The following is a 13,164-nucleotide window of genomic DNA, read 5'->3' on the forward strand; positions in this document are numbered from 1 at the left end:
AAGAGGCTGGGAAAGTAAATGTCTGCTTAAAATAGAGCCTGGGAAGGGGCGCGTCGCTCCCTGCTTCCCTCCCGCCGGCCCCGCAGGGAGGGAGCGGGCAGGGGAGCCGAGCCCCACTCCACCAGCCCCACGAGGGATGCTTCGGGCTGGGAGCACCCTTCGGGCCAGAGGGGTGGCACTGATGTGTGGGCGGTTAGGATATGAGGTGGACCCTACGGTGGACATCTTACCGTCTGCCACTGCTTCAGGACAGTGAGACACCAGCACTCATACCCCTCCTCTCAACAGCAAACCCAGAACCTCTCTGGTTAGCTGCTGGCAGCAGAAGTAATCTCACTAGATCTGTAAACCAACGAGGTTGACTCTGCCCTTAGGACAGGTTAAAAGCAGCAACAGCTCAGCTTGCTTTGTAACCACCTCAGCATAAACGCAGGTGGTAGAGAAGCAAAGACACCAGTCCACACGCTGACTCAAGCCCTCCTTTATTCTAGCCACACCTGTTCCATCTCCTAAAGACACTGCCACAGCAAGACCACAAAGAGATGACCTTCTGCTGAGAAGCTGCAGGAGCTGTGGGGTGAGGCCATGCAGCCTGAGCTCCCCAGGTCAAGCTCTGGGGCAAAGCTGTCACAGACAACAGCGAGTTCCAACAGCCTACAACTTGGACAACCTCCCCTTGGTGTTTCTAGGATGAAGCAGCATAGAAAACCCCATAGACCTGCCAGACAAGGACGTGTGGATACGCAGCTTACCAAGCACAAGCAGCCCACAGGTACCAAGGGGAAGGACCAATCACTGTGGTGAAGCTAGAAGCAAGACCTTTGGTAATTATGCAGCCACAGGCAGGAGCAGGCACTTTGGTGAGGGGCTCCAGCAAGGCTCAGAATTGCTGCTCTGCAGAACCAGGCAGCTTTTAATTTTGTTATTGACAAAGAAGTCAGCTTTCTCCTTGCACTGGGTTGTTCTTAAAGCTAACATTTCAGACTACTCAGGCACACTTTTGAGGCTCATGCTGCATGACTAAGGCCTGGACATTCACATTTTCCTCAAGGTAAGACCAGAGGTATTTGTTTTGTGGCTCTGGGCAGACCAAAACATCTTAACACACCTTGCAGTGTCAGAAGGGAAAGAGTGAAGGCAGCAGCTGCAGCTACCCAGAGCCTTTTATTTCAGTGATCCAGTACTCACCAGCCTCAAGGTGCTGAGGGCCCTGAGGACGCCCAGTGCAGGAGCACACAATGATTCACCCAGAAGCTCCTCCAGCCCGCACAGCGCAGGCTGGCAGTGCCCTGCTCACAGACCAGGGCCTTGTGCAGATGGTGGCTTCTGAAGAGATTTTGTTGACCACTACCTAGCACTGCCACACAATCGAGCTTCAGACAGCACAGCACCGCATGCCTACTCATGCCCTGATTCACTCTGGCAGAGGGGACAGCTCCAGGACTGCCGAGCAGGCAGAGCTGCAGGCAGCCAGCCCGCAGCCGGCCAGGGGCTGACCTCTAGCGGCCCAGCACTGCTTTCCTCTCCCGGGCTGCACAGCTCACCGTTTTCTTTCACACTACCTCCTGGATCTGCAGTACTCAGCGCCCAACACTGCAACCCTACGCCAGGGCTCCGTGGTGGCCAGCGCAGGGCTGGTGCAAAGCAGCATGGTCCCGAAGGCATTCCCAGCCCTACGAAGCTCGGGTGGCTGCTGCCTGCAAGCACTGCAGCAGAAAGGAGTAGTAAGAGCATTCTGCACTTTCCACTGCAATACTGAGCTGCAGAGTCACCAAACAACTGCCTGGGGTTCAGAATGCAGAAATTCAGCTCAGTAAAAGCAGGGAAATGAAGGCAGATGTGGCACCCACATACTCTGCAAGAGGGAGAGGACACTTCAGGGCTGGCAACCAGGTGAATTTACACAGCCACTTAGTTCACAGACAAGGTAACTGCCACAGAAGTGACAAAAAGCCCTCAAAGAGCAACACCAAATGATTTCACGGGGAAATGTCTCCATGTCTCCTCCAGATGTTACAGGTCAGAAAAGTTCAAGTACTGCAAAAAAAGACAAACTTCAGCACCAGTCTCTCCCTCAGCAGATCAGATTCTGCAGTGGGATGCTTCTTTGCTCTGCACACAGGTGGAACAGGCAGGTGCTGATGCACACCAAGCATAGCCCAGCTGGTTGCTGCTGAAGCCGATTTCAGGAAGACTGCAGGCTCCAGCAGTACTCTGGACCTGGGGAAGGAATCTAAAGTGACAATGCTGTGGTGAAAAGACTGCCCAGGAGAAGCAAGACAGTGCCCAAGATTTCCCTGCTGTGGACTCCTATCCCTTCAAGTCTACAGCTCTTAATACTTGAAAGATCATACTTCCTAGAATGGTTTGGGATGGAAGGGACATGCCAAGGTCTCCACAAACTCCTAGAATGCATGAATTAAGATCACTGAAGTGAGCAAATGTTTTAGAGCTTCATAACCCCCCCAGAGTCCCTCACCTTTCCCTTGGTTCACTGGAGAAGTCATTTCCCCAGCAGAGCATTTTCCTTGCTGCAGATAAGTCTAAAGTCTGTTGGACACTTAGCAAGTTCCACTTGCCTTACATTTTCCACTAACCACCACCAGAGAGATCAGAATAACCTCCTGAAACAGTCTTGCTTTGACATCCAAGCCTTATTTCATTGGGCAGCTTGCAAGCAAACATATTAGCCTAACAGCGTCTGACCCACCGGCATCAGCAACGGCAGGGCAGGAGGAGGCTCAGCTAACCAGACAGAAAAATCTCCTCAGGCACAAGGAAATAACAATGTCTCCAGCCCAAGGAAAGGGATCTCTGCTTCCTGAACTAGTGCTAGTGGTAACAGCACTGAGAAGAGGGCAGGAGATAGCCATTCCTTTAGGAAATAAAACTAGAGCCACGAGTCCCCTAAAGCAGACTGCCTGAGCTCACACCATGAGAATCAGCAAGCCTTGGAAAGAGCAAATCAGGTTAAAAAAATGCAAAAACAGAGAAAGAGAGAGTTCAGAGAAAAAGCTCCATCTGGAAGGTGAAATTAAAGTTCTTTGCTGCCACAGAGGTTTAAAAACTTGGAAGTTCAACCAGGGAAGTCTCTTGAAATTATAAACAGCAGAGATGGCACCAAGGTCCTGGACAGGAAAGAAATACAAACTCTGGCTCTGTTTTGAGAAGAAATTCAGTCCAGAACAAAGGAGAAGTTTACAATGACATTGGTGATGACTGCATCCAAGAGCTTCACTGCAAGCCAGTATCTCTGGTGAAGCTCCTTGCTGTGAAAGCAAGGAGCCACTAAAGCTGAATACAGGTTAATTGGTTACAGCCTTCCACATCTACAGCTAACCTTTTTTTGGTGCTAAAAACCTGAGATCAAAGAGCCCAACTAGTGCCAGACTTCTCACAACAGTCAGCAGGCCACCTACAGACTTTCCTCTGCCCACAAACTGAACTGGGGAGGACTCTGGAAACCAAGCAGGACTTCTCAGCATTAGGTGACTTAGGCAGAAGCAGGCTCACTCTGAACACATTTGCTTCTTTACTTCATTATCTATTCCAAGCTCAAACTATCAAGCTCAGGCTAAGCTTTGTCCAGCTTAAATAATGAACATCAGCAGTGAGCCAGCAGGGGGCTGCACCTTCCACAAGCATGGCAGGGGGCAGCCTGAAGCCATCACCCTGCTGGCGCCAGTGCTGTCAGGTGTACATCATCTCTGCCATGTGGGACATCTTCTTGGGGATGTACAGGTAGTATTCCATGTACCCAGACAGGTCTTCAATCGTCACATCATCCACAAAGGCCCTGGCTTGCTCAGAGCAAGAGCGTGGGGAACTTGAGTGAGTTCTGGATGGCACGGGCTGGGAGCAGTCCTCAGGCAGTGCTGTCCTCCCGGGGGGCAGTGGCAGGGGTGGCAGTGGCAGGTTGCTCTGCAGGCCCGAGAACTCGTACACCTCCATCTCCTGCCACCGCCTCCACCGGCAGGCCGCATCTGCACACACACACGGCTCCTCCCTGCCCAGCCTGGACACAGACTGGAAGTCAGAAAGCCCTGCAGGCTGCAGGCCTGCTTTGGACACCAGAGACAGGGCTGCTGCAGTCTCCTCCTGCCTGGCCTCTGATGCCAACTGTCTGACAGAAACTCCTGAAGCCTCGACATCAGCTGCCTTCAGGCGGGCATTGCCAGCAACGCCACATTGTGTAGGAGCTTCCTCTGGCACTGGCATCCCAAAGCCAGTGCTGTCCTCCTGGGCACCAGGCTGGCTCTTGTGCACCACCTGGCTGCAGGTAGGAAGTGACTTTGTGCTGCAATGGATAAACTTTGGAGGATGGAGAACTGGAGACTTGGAACGCCTGCGCCGCTGGGTTCTCACAGCTCCTCTTGAAGGCTTCTTCATAAACCTACCAGGGAGAGATAGAAAGGAGTGTGAAGAGTCACCACAGGGCTTATTGCTGGGCTACACACAACAGGTGAGCAGAGCACAGGGGAGTATTTCAGATAGTCCTTTCATGAAGGGAGCCTGGGGCTGCAGTTACCAGAAACCTTGTCTGTTTACTCCCCCCTTGCAATGCAGCAGCACCTGAAGCAGCCTGATAGTCCCAAGCTTCTCTTACCCATGCCAGGGTTCCTTAGGAGCACACACATGCTTAGGTTTGCTTTCATCTGCCACTGCTCTACCTTGTGCTGTGGGACTTGTCCCTTCACCCACAGAGAGAGAAGCAGGAGATCTGTGAAAGACAGAATGAAAGGTTACCAGCCCAGACTGCTCCGAGTACAGAGAGAAGCCTCTGTGCTGCAGATCGCTTTGCTACGCCTCACGAGAGCTGCCCGCAGAGCCCAGCCCGTCAGAAGGGAGCTGTTTACACATTCCTATCTCCGAAGTTTGCATAAGACTCTTGCAGCAGCCAGATGCCATTCAGCAGCCAGCCTCAAACCCAAACTCCACGTGGCTCTGACCAAGCTCAGACAATGCCTAAACTTCAGCTTCCCGGGAGAGGGGAGGGGAAACGCCATCACTGGAGGAACAAGGCTCTTTTTCCAGAGACAAATGAGCCATTCTTTCTTAAAAATAAATGTTCCCTGGACAGAAATAGACTTTGTTTAACTGAAGAACACTTAAGCCTCTGTCTAGGATGACATCAGCTCAAACTCTTCCTACTACTGTAAGTTTCATCACTGGAGGAATGGAGGCATTGGATCTCCAACTTCTCTTCAAGCCAGGGACCTCAGATGATGTTCTGATTTTTCTGGTGCTGCAGATTCATCCCAAGCTGCCTTTTCCAGCTGTGTTAAACCCAAGAGCAGTTTGCCAAGGTGTGATTTCTACATGGGAATAATTCCCAAGGAAAGAATTTTCCAAACTCTCTGCTGAGTTAGGGTGTAAGCAGAGCAACATGGACTGACCTAGGGAAGTGCTAATTGATGGTTCAGAGGCCAAGATGTTAGTCAGACACCTGCGGTTTGCCACACAGAGGACAAGGAACACAGGACACAGAACTGGAGGCCAGTGGTGAAATCTGCAGAGCAACAAGGGCTGTCTGGCTCAGGGGTGGGCCTGCAGATCCCAAAACAATGAGAGACCTGTGTGGGCTTCACCTCTGACCAGTTCCATTGCTTAGGAAAGGCCACACTAGCAGCCTGTCTAGGAGCCTGCCTACTCATCAGGCAGTCACAAGTAGCACTAATCCTTACACACTGCCTCACTCCACTCCAGCTGTAACTGCACCACTGGCACCTCACTGAAGCACAGCAGCACTCAAGTGCTGGCTTCTGCTGCACATCTGCCAGCAGCAAGCACAGGACAAACCTCTCTTGGTTTTCCCTCCAGCTGACCATGATCACCACCAAGACCAATGACACCTGCTGCTCATGCCCTGCTCCCAGAAGCAGGGCAAGAGCCACGTGTGGAACCTCCCACATAACACAAGAAGCATTCTTCCCCTTTACAGACAGAGAATGTGTGACAGCAGTGCAGTCTGTGTGGGAATTGTGCACTGAATCCAGCACTCTCCTTGTCTGCCATGGGAAGAATGTTCCTCTCCTGGGAAAAGACAGGAGCTCACTCTGTTGACAGCCTCAGAGCAATCACAACATGCTAATGCCATAGTAGGGAGCTGGTGCTAGGGACAGAAGCTCTGGCAGCCAGATTCATGCCAGAATTCATTTCAAGCATGTGGAATTACAGAACACTTAGATCAGAAAATACCCCCAGGATCATTGAGTTCAAGCCCAGCAGTGAGCACAGACATTATAGAGCCTTGGGAAGCAGTCTGCAGCTGGTGAGCTGATTCCAGTTTGTTTCACCACAGCGAAGGCTCCCAGTGTGCACCCTCCTGCAGTGACCTCATGCCTTGTAGTTTAACAGCAGGGCTGCTCCTTCCAGGCCACCTGCACCACCTTCACTCCCAACCTCCCTGCAGTGGTACTCACCCAGTGGTGTCAACCCTCAGCTTTTTGAAAGCTGTCTGCAGGCTTTCCTCTTCTCCACCCTTAGCTTCGGTTTTCATTATTGGGATGGCCAGAAGGTGACAGTTACCACACACTGCTACAGGCAGAAACAAAGAGGACATGAACACAAGGTCCTTGTTAAAGCATCAGCTGCCCAGCAGCACCAGAACACATGAAAACAACCCCAGAGCAGCAGTCAGCAGACAGCTGAGGGCACTCCAGCAGAACAGCTCTGAAAATCAATTCAGAACAAGCTTCATGATACCCAAGAACGGGACAAAGAAGCTCTTGTACAGCTACCCAGGTGAAGCAGCAATCCAGAGTAAAGTTTGGTGCTCGCAGCACCTGGCAGGCCAGACAGACTGCTCCGTTTGTCTTGCAGTGCCAAGCAGGCTTTCGTTTCCTTGCACATGGGTCAGCTCCCTTGGGCTCTCCCTGCCTGGTTGGGAACGTTTTGGTAGGCTCTCACACAGTACAAAAAGACATTTTTCTTCCCAGGCTGTTTCCAGCCTTTCCCTCCCCTTAGCACGCAGGCCAGACACAGACCAGAGAGCTTATGACCAGGGCTGTGAGCTGTCTTGTCCAGTCTGAGGAGGGGGCTGAAGGACCCCAGGCCAGCGGTGCAAGCACAGGTGCAAATACTCTGGCAAGACTTGATTCCAGGGATATGCAATAGGGAGGAGGAAACACTGCATGACGTAGAAGTGACTTTGTAAGCGATCCTGCACCAACACCTGTGAGAACTTCACTGCTTGGACTCTGGGAATGCTTCCCCCAGGGTGCCGTTACTCAGCACTACAGAAATGGAAGTGCTGCTCCCTACGTAAGGAGCTTTTCAACTCATCATTATCGCTGCTTTTACAGCTCAGCATGGGAAAGCTCTTGGTGAAGACAGAGGGAGGTGAAGCTCTGCAGCTCAATTACACAGACAGACACGGAGGGGTAAGTTCAGTTCCCTCACAGCCCGACTGCAGCTGAAGGAGGCAGGTCCCAGATTCCGGCTCCGATTTCATCAGGTCTCCTCTACTGCAGACAACCATTAGGACACACCCAGGGAATAATGCACCACAACAAGTCCAAGGCTCCTGGCGTCCTGTGAGTCAGGCAGCAAGTAAATACGAGGGAAGGAAGCTAACCGAGAGATCGACGAGGTGATGCTCACACAGCAAGTCACCATTTCACGTACTCTTAGTTAAATACTGGTGAGATGTGGGACCTACTTCAATAAGACCACCCCAAAAGAAGATTACTTAAAATAAATTTAAGACCGAAATGTAAAAGAAATTCATCCTGCAAGCTTTAAAGTCCCAGCCCCTGCATTACATAACTTTAGAAGACAGCAAGAAGCTTTCGAACACAGCGGACCTGACTCCGCACACACTCCCAGCTCCAGCCCCAGCACCTTCTGCTGCTGCCCCGCATCCCAGGCACAGGAATCCCCCAAACTGACACAGAACTTGTTCAGGTCCAACCCACTCTGTGGAGCCATGTAAAAGCCGTACCATTTCAGACAACAGCCCAACAGCAGTAACGTCTCAGAAGGAGCTCCCGTGAAAGCCCCGCGCAGTGCGAGGCTGCCGGAGCCAGGCCGGCGCACGCCCCTCGGCTCCCCGGGGAGCATCTTCCCCTCTCCGCTTCGCCTTCAGCTATTTCCCAGCCACGCAAGACTGCGACCCTCTCCAAGCCATCACCGCCGCTCACGGTTACGCTGCCACACCGGGACTGGCGCAGCCACTGGGTTTTAAAGCCGCGGAGCCGTGAGCAGTCCCAGGACGTTCTCGGCCCTGCAGACCGAAGAGGGGCACTGGGCTCACTGGCACAGGGACAAGCGACAGAGGCCGCTCCCCAGCCGCCGACTGAGGTCTACCGCTTGATCCGCCGCTCCACAAGCTCTTACACCCCCGGGTCTTGCCTGCGCTCGGCTCCGGGGAGCCCCAGGGCCCGGAGGGCTGCGGCGGGGCGCAGGGAACACCCCGGCCCTGCGGCTCCGGGCTAGCCGTATCACCGGCCCTCAGTCCCGACCCTCGGCGGAAGCCCAGCCAGCGGAGGGGCTGACTCAGCACAACCCCTGCGCTCCCCCGGAGCTTACCTCGGAGCCTTTTATCCCAGCCAGGAGACCGGCGACAGCTCCGGCGCACGGCCGCGGGGGCAGGAAGCAGCACGGGCCGCAGCCAGCGGGTCAGAGCCGTGCGAGCGGCGCAGGAGGCGCAGCCCCACCGCCCGCACTCACTGCGTCGCCTGAGAGCCCGGCCCGAGCCGGACCCCGCCGCCTGCCGCCGCCTGCCGCCGGGCCGGGCCGCGCCCCCCGCGCCGGAAGTAACGGCGGCCGGGCGGGGGCGGGGCTGTGACCTCACTTCCTGTTGTGCTCCGCGCCCCCCCTCGGAGCTAGGCCGGGAGCGGCGGTGAGTGACGGCCCGGGGGGCCCGGGCGCCCCTGCCCCACCGCGGCGGCCGCGCAGTGCTCGGGCGGGTGGCCCCGAGGAGCCGGGCAGGGCAGAGGGTGCAAGCGGGGCGGAGAGACGGGACGGGAGGGGAGGGGAGGCCGGGCGGGGCAGAGGGGCCTCCACGGGAAGCCCCCGGGGAGCTGGCAGAGCCCCGCCTGAGTGCCGAACCGCGGCTGGGACATCTGGGGCGCCACAGCCGCCCGGCAGCGACCGGTCCGCTGGGGGGCGGCGGCACCGGGGCCGTAACGGCCGTTCGGGTCCGTTCGGTGGTTACTAGGAGACGTCCCTCAGGGACAAGCCGTTGCGGCAGTGTCGCTGCCCGGCGGTGTTAGGCTGGCAGCCGACACTGAAGCTCTGTCAGCTGACGGAGCAGGCCGTGCTATGTGTTCTACCGGTGACAAAACCCCACTTTGCTACTTTGGGCACAGGCTGTGCCACTTCTGAAGAGCGCAGAGTTTGGAGTTCACTGCGGGAGGCGCTGGGCAAGGCTGCGCAGGAGGCAGAGGGGCTGCCTGCAGGCAGGCGAGCACCCGTTACAGCCCTGTTCAGTTGTGTGTTCAGACCTCGACATCAAGTTCTAATTTCTGTGTTTCAACTTCCTCTGTATGGCATTGCTAGTTACACACTGAGAGCCCATCCATGGACTTGGAGGCTAAGGATGAAGAGGAAGAGAGTCTGCAAACGGCTTTCAAGAAGCTGAGAGTGGATGCGGCAGGGTAAGTGAGCCCCAAGAAGGGCTCTGCAGCCTGTTGGTGCCTTACACGTTTGTATCTGGGTTTTGGTGTTTCGCTTCTCTAAGCAAAGGTCACAGTCTGGTGACAGGTTCCTCACTGCCTGGAAGGAGGTAACGGCGTTGCTTCAGCTGAGGGGCAGCCACTAGAGCTTCCTAGCAGCCCAAGCTTTGTTACTGACTGAGTTTGAGTCAGTGTCCAGCCAGGACACAGGATGGTATGAAGTGACTCACCCCAAGCAGCAAGCCCACTCTTAGCTGTGCTGGTAGGCACTCACCTGTGCAATACAGAACTTGTTTGTGCATCCACCAGCCACGTTATCACTCCTCAGGACAGCACTGTCGCGTGGCAGCAAGCCCAGGGCGTGCTAGAGAGCCCAGCCCCACTGAAAGTCTCAGCACTGATCTTTTGTGCCTTGGTGGGTTCTGTAGAGTCCAGTGCTTGCAGGTGTCCTTTTCTAAAGGCTTACTCCATGGCACTTGGAGTGAGCTGATTGTGTGCTGCAAGCATCTTCCTTCAAACCAGGGTTTAAGAAAACTCTGCAGTCTAGCAGATCCACATGCTGACACAGTTGTATTGGTTGCTTGAATCTCCAGGGTCAGATATTTTCTCCATCCCATGTTTATCTGGGAAATGTAATGAGAAATAAATCAGTAATCTACCCCTGTCTTGTACCCCATCCACTGCTCCACTGACTTTTTCTGCCTGCTGCTCTGGGTTGGTGTTTTAGATGAGTAGGAGTCTATCTTAAACAGCTATTGCCTGACAAGAACAGTTGGAACCTGAGTTTGCATTCATTCCCTGTGTCATTTTGGTACAAATAAGGCATGACTTCAGCCTTTGGGCACTTTGGCCTCCTTTCAGTTCAGCTCCCCTATCTTTAGGCACTTGGCTGGGGTCAGTTAGATGAATCTCTGTACTATGCTTTTTCTAACCACTGGCTGTAGAGGGAGTGGAGGCTGCAGACGTGGATGTCTCTGAAGCAGCAGTGCAGGCACTGCTGTGATGTGGCACTTCCCTCCTCAGGTGCGCTGCAGCTCTGCCCGTGGGCGATGGTGCGGCGCTCAGAACCCCAACAAGAGCAGCCCAGGATGGGGGCAAACAGCAGCCTGCCTGCTGCAAGGAAGCCTGGCATGGGTAAAGCACCATTCTCTGCTCTGGACATGTGGCTCTGCTTTCAGATGTGTAGCTCTTGGATACAGTTGTCAGTGAAAGCTGTGAATCCGTTTGTTCAGCACTACCTCTTCTCTCTCTTCCAAAGCTGTTCTGTAACAGTTTGATAGTTTATAAAGGGCTTTGAGCAAAGACTTGAAACACAACCCTGCCCTTTCCCTTGAGAGGGTGCCTGGAGTGTTCTTTTCACTGCTTTCCTCACAAGCCCTTTTCTTCAAGTCTTTGAGGCTCTCCCACCTCTTTCTCAGGCTGTTTTATTTCTGTGTTGAAGGACCTGGGCACTCGGTGTGGCTCTGACAAGCAGCTCCAGCCAGTATCCAGGTTCTGCACTGCGGCCTGGTCTGGGAGGACAAAAGTATCCTGTGCTTAACACAGAGAGTTTGGGGAAGGTACCTCTAAAATGGGGCTGCTTGTATGTGTCTTTCTTTTGGGGGAGCTCCCCCATTGTTGCTGGCACAGGTTGTAAGGGAGCAGCCACCTGACTTTTCTAAGCAGAAATAAAATAATTGTCTAAAAATTTTTTAGCCACACTTTAGAGCTTTCTGAGCTGCAGGTCCTGGAGCCTCCTCCCTGCTCACCTGCTGTAACCCCACAGGTGTGTGAGGAAGCCTTCCCGAGGATCAGCAAGAGTCCCACGGCGCAGGCGCTCCAAGTCTCCCGTCCTGCATCCTCCCAAGTTCACCTACTGCGGCCTGAAAGCCAGCAGCCAGCTGAAACACAAAGCCCAGGCAGACGTGCCCAGGGGCAGTGCCAGCTCAGACAGTTTGGTGACGGCAGAGCACGGGACCAAAGATGGGTGCGGGTCTGGCTCAGAGGCCGCTGATGACAGAACACAACCTTTGGAAGCTTTCACCACCGAAGAGCCTTTGGAGAAGCCAAGAGAGAGTTGCCCTGCTCTCAGCTCCTCCTTTGAGAGCAGTCTGCGTTCCAGCCAAGCCTCTGATTTCCAGTCCTTGTCCATGCTTAGCAACAGCAAGCAGTGCCCTTGCAGGGACCGGCAGTGCCAGTGCAGGCAGTGGAGAGCCATGCGGGTCTACTCCTTCTCCGGCCTGCGCAGCGTCCTGTCCGAGTGCGAGAAGGCTGTGCTGGGGGTGCAGGCGCTGCAGAACAGAGCCCCCTGTGGGACAACCGCAGCAGGCTCTCCGAGGTCTTGTTCTGAGCAGGCTCGAGCCTTTGTGGATGATGTGACTATTGAAGATCTCTCGGGATACATGGAGTACTACCTGTACATCCCCAAGAAGATGTCTCACATGGCAGAGATGATGTACACCTGACTGAGAGCAAGAGAGGGCCCTGCAGCTTGTGGCAGGGCTGCATTAAATGCCTTTTCAGTGCCACATTCTTACTGTTGTGTGTTCCATCAGATGTTTCTTTGCCTCATACAGTTTAGTTTTCTAATAAAATGACAAATGGACTCTAGTTTGCAAGCTTAGTTCTAAAGAGAACGCACTAAAGCCTCTGCACACTGTAGCAAAGCTCTGTACATCCAGCGAGCTGCCTCTGGCTCTCCTTTGTGCTGTGGAGACTCCAGCTCCCTTTGCTGTTTTCACTGGGGGCAGGAGGCACTGTTTAGGTTTTGCACTGTTGGGAAGGTTCATTCCTAAAGTGTCCCAGTGCTTAGACATTGGAGAACTGAGCCTCTGCTCCTCTTCTGCTCTGGAGGGAGAGAGAGAAGAACAGGAGGGTTTCATTACTGTGGAGTGGGTTGATCTTTGCGTGAGCACTGTCTGGCTGCTTTCTAGGTTGCTCAAAGCATGAATGCTTCCTCCTCACAGGTGTGTTGCGAGGCCCAGGCCGTGCTTGCACCCCCCCTAGTGTAACCAGCTCACCCTTAAGCAGTTCTATTTTTCTGCAGATAAGTGAAGCTTTTAGAAGCGAGAAGTCTATTTTGTTATGTGTGCTTTCCAGGGGGAGGCAGGCAGGCTGGCAGGGTTCTTGGGCCTTGCTGTCCTGGGGGGAGGTGGTGGAGCCATCCATGTGGGCTGTTTCTGAGTTTGGTACACAAAGCAGTGTGGGAGATGAGGAGTGTCCCACATGCTGCGTGTGTAGTGCTTTACCTCCCCTTCTGATTGGAAATACTGAAATAAAAAGCAGTTGTTGCTGAGACTTGCTTTAATAAATGTCTGTCAAACCCCAGCAAATTAAAGACTGAATAGTCTGACTTTCATCTCCTCTTGCAGCCTTTTTAGACCCCACCCCCCCCAACTCTGCTTTCAGCTGTCCCCAGATGTGAACAGCTGTGGGTAAGTAAAACACTGCAGTTCTCACCCAGAGCTCAGTGGTCTGTAGGCCAAGGAGTGACGAGCATTGTGTAAAAGCTGGTTACAGCAAATGTAGACAGTTGGCCTTGGTTCTGTGCTAGAGCAGACTCAGGTGT

At 53.9% G+C, this 13,164-nt stretch overlaps 2 protein-coding genes across 6 annotated transcripts; one reads left to right on the plus strand and one right to left on the minus strand.

Moving 5' to 3' along the window:
* Positions 1–462: 462 nt before the first annotated feature.
* On the minus strand, positions 463–11,454 carry OSER1 (oxidative stress responsive serine rich 1). 4 transcript variants are annotated; one of them, XM_064167868.1, is made up of 5 exons: positions 11,366–11,454; positions 9,892–10,240; positions 6,423–6,537; positions 4,607–4,720; positions 463–4,393 (listed from the first exon to the last, which is right to left on the minus strand). In XM_064167868.1, exons 2-5 carry the CDS (start codon positions 9,917–9,919, stop codon positions 3,691–3,693), a joined length of 960 nt encoding a protein of 319 aa, XP_064023938.1. In that variant the 5' UTR covers positions 9,920–10,240; positions 11,366–11,454; the 3' UTR covers positions 463–3,690. The 4 variants fall into 4 exon arrangements, with proteins under 4 accessions (XP_064023938.1, XP_064023937.1, XP_064023936.1 ...); XM_064167867.1 differs by lacking the exons at positions 9,892–10,240; positions 11,366–11,454 and adding an exon at positions 8,530–8,737; XM_064167866.1 differs by lacking the exons at positions 9,892–10,240; positions 11,366–11,454 and adding an exon at positions 7,402–7,867 and having other exon boundaries at positions 6,423–6,534.
* Positions 8,743–12,948, plus strand: LOC135188446 (oxidative stress-responsive serine-rich protein 1-like). 2 transcript variants are annotated; one of them, XM_064167869.1, is made up of 4 exons: positions 8,744–8,842; positions 9,502–9,599; positions 10,641–10,751; positions 11,383–12,948. In XM_064167869.1, exons 2-4 carry the CDS (start codon positions 9,523–9,525, stop codon positions 12,059–12,061), a joined length of 867 nt encoding a protein of 288 aa, XP_064023939.1. In that variant the 5' UTR covers positions 8,744–8,842; positions 9,502–9,522; the 3' UTR covers positions 12,062–12,948. The 2 variants fall into 2 exon arrangements, with proteins under 2 accessions (XP_064023940.1, XP_064023939.1); XM_064167870.1 differs by lacking the exon at positions 10,641–10,751 and having other exon boundaries at positions 8,743–8,842.
* Positions 12,949–13,164: the final 216 nt, after the last annotated feature.

The sequence above is a fragment of the Pogoniulus pusillus genome, chromosome 29 (assembly GCF_015220805.1).
Source record: "Pogoniulus pusillus isolate bPogPus1 chromosome 29, bPogPus1.pri, whole genome shotgun sequence".
NCBI lineage: Eukaryota > Metazoa > Chordata > Aves > Piciformes > Lybiidae > Pogoniulus > Pogoniulus pusillus.

What these genes read in the sequence shown, in the direction of transcription:
- OSER1 (XM_064167865.1), bottom strand. Translation starts at nt 7,480, where the DNA reads ATGGTTGTCTGCAGTAGAGGAGACCTGATGAAATCGGAGCCGGAATCT. An exon ending in CCTTCAGCTGCAGTCGGGCT is followed by an intron (nt 6,538 to 7,401) that starts GTGAGGGAACTG and finishes TTCTGCCTGTAG; the next exon opens with CAGTGTGTGGTAACTGTCAC. An exon ending in CCTAAGGAACCCTGGCATGG is followed by an intron (nt 4,394 to 4,606) that starts GTAAGAGAAGCT and finishes TCTCCCTGGTAG; the next exon opens with GTTTATGAAGAAGCCTTCAA.
- LOC135188446 (XM_064167869.1), top strand. Translation starts at nt 9,523, where the DNA reads ATGGACTTGGAGGCTAAGGATGAAGAGGAAGAGAGTCTGCAAACGGCT. An exon ending in CTGAGAGTGGATGCGGCAGG is followed by an intron (nt 9,600 to 10,640) that starts GTAAGTGAGCCC and finishes TTCCCTCCTCAG; the next exon opens with GTGCGCTGCAGCTCTGCCCG. An exon ending in TGCAAGGAAGCCTGGCATGG is followed by an intron (nt 10,752 to 11,382) that starts GTAAAGCACCAT and finishes GTAACCCCACAG; the next exon opens with GTGTGTGAGGAAGCCTTCCC.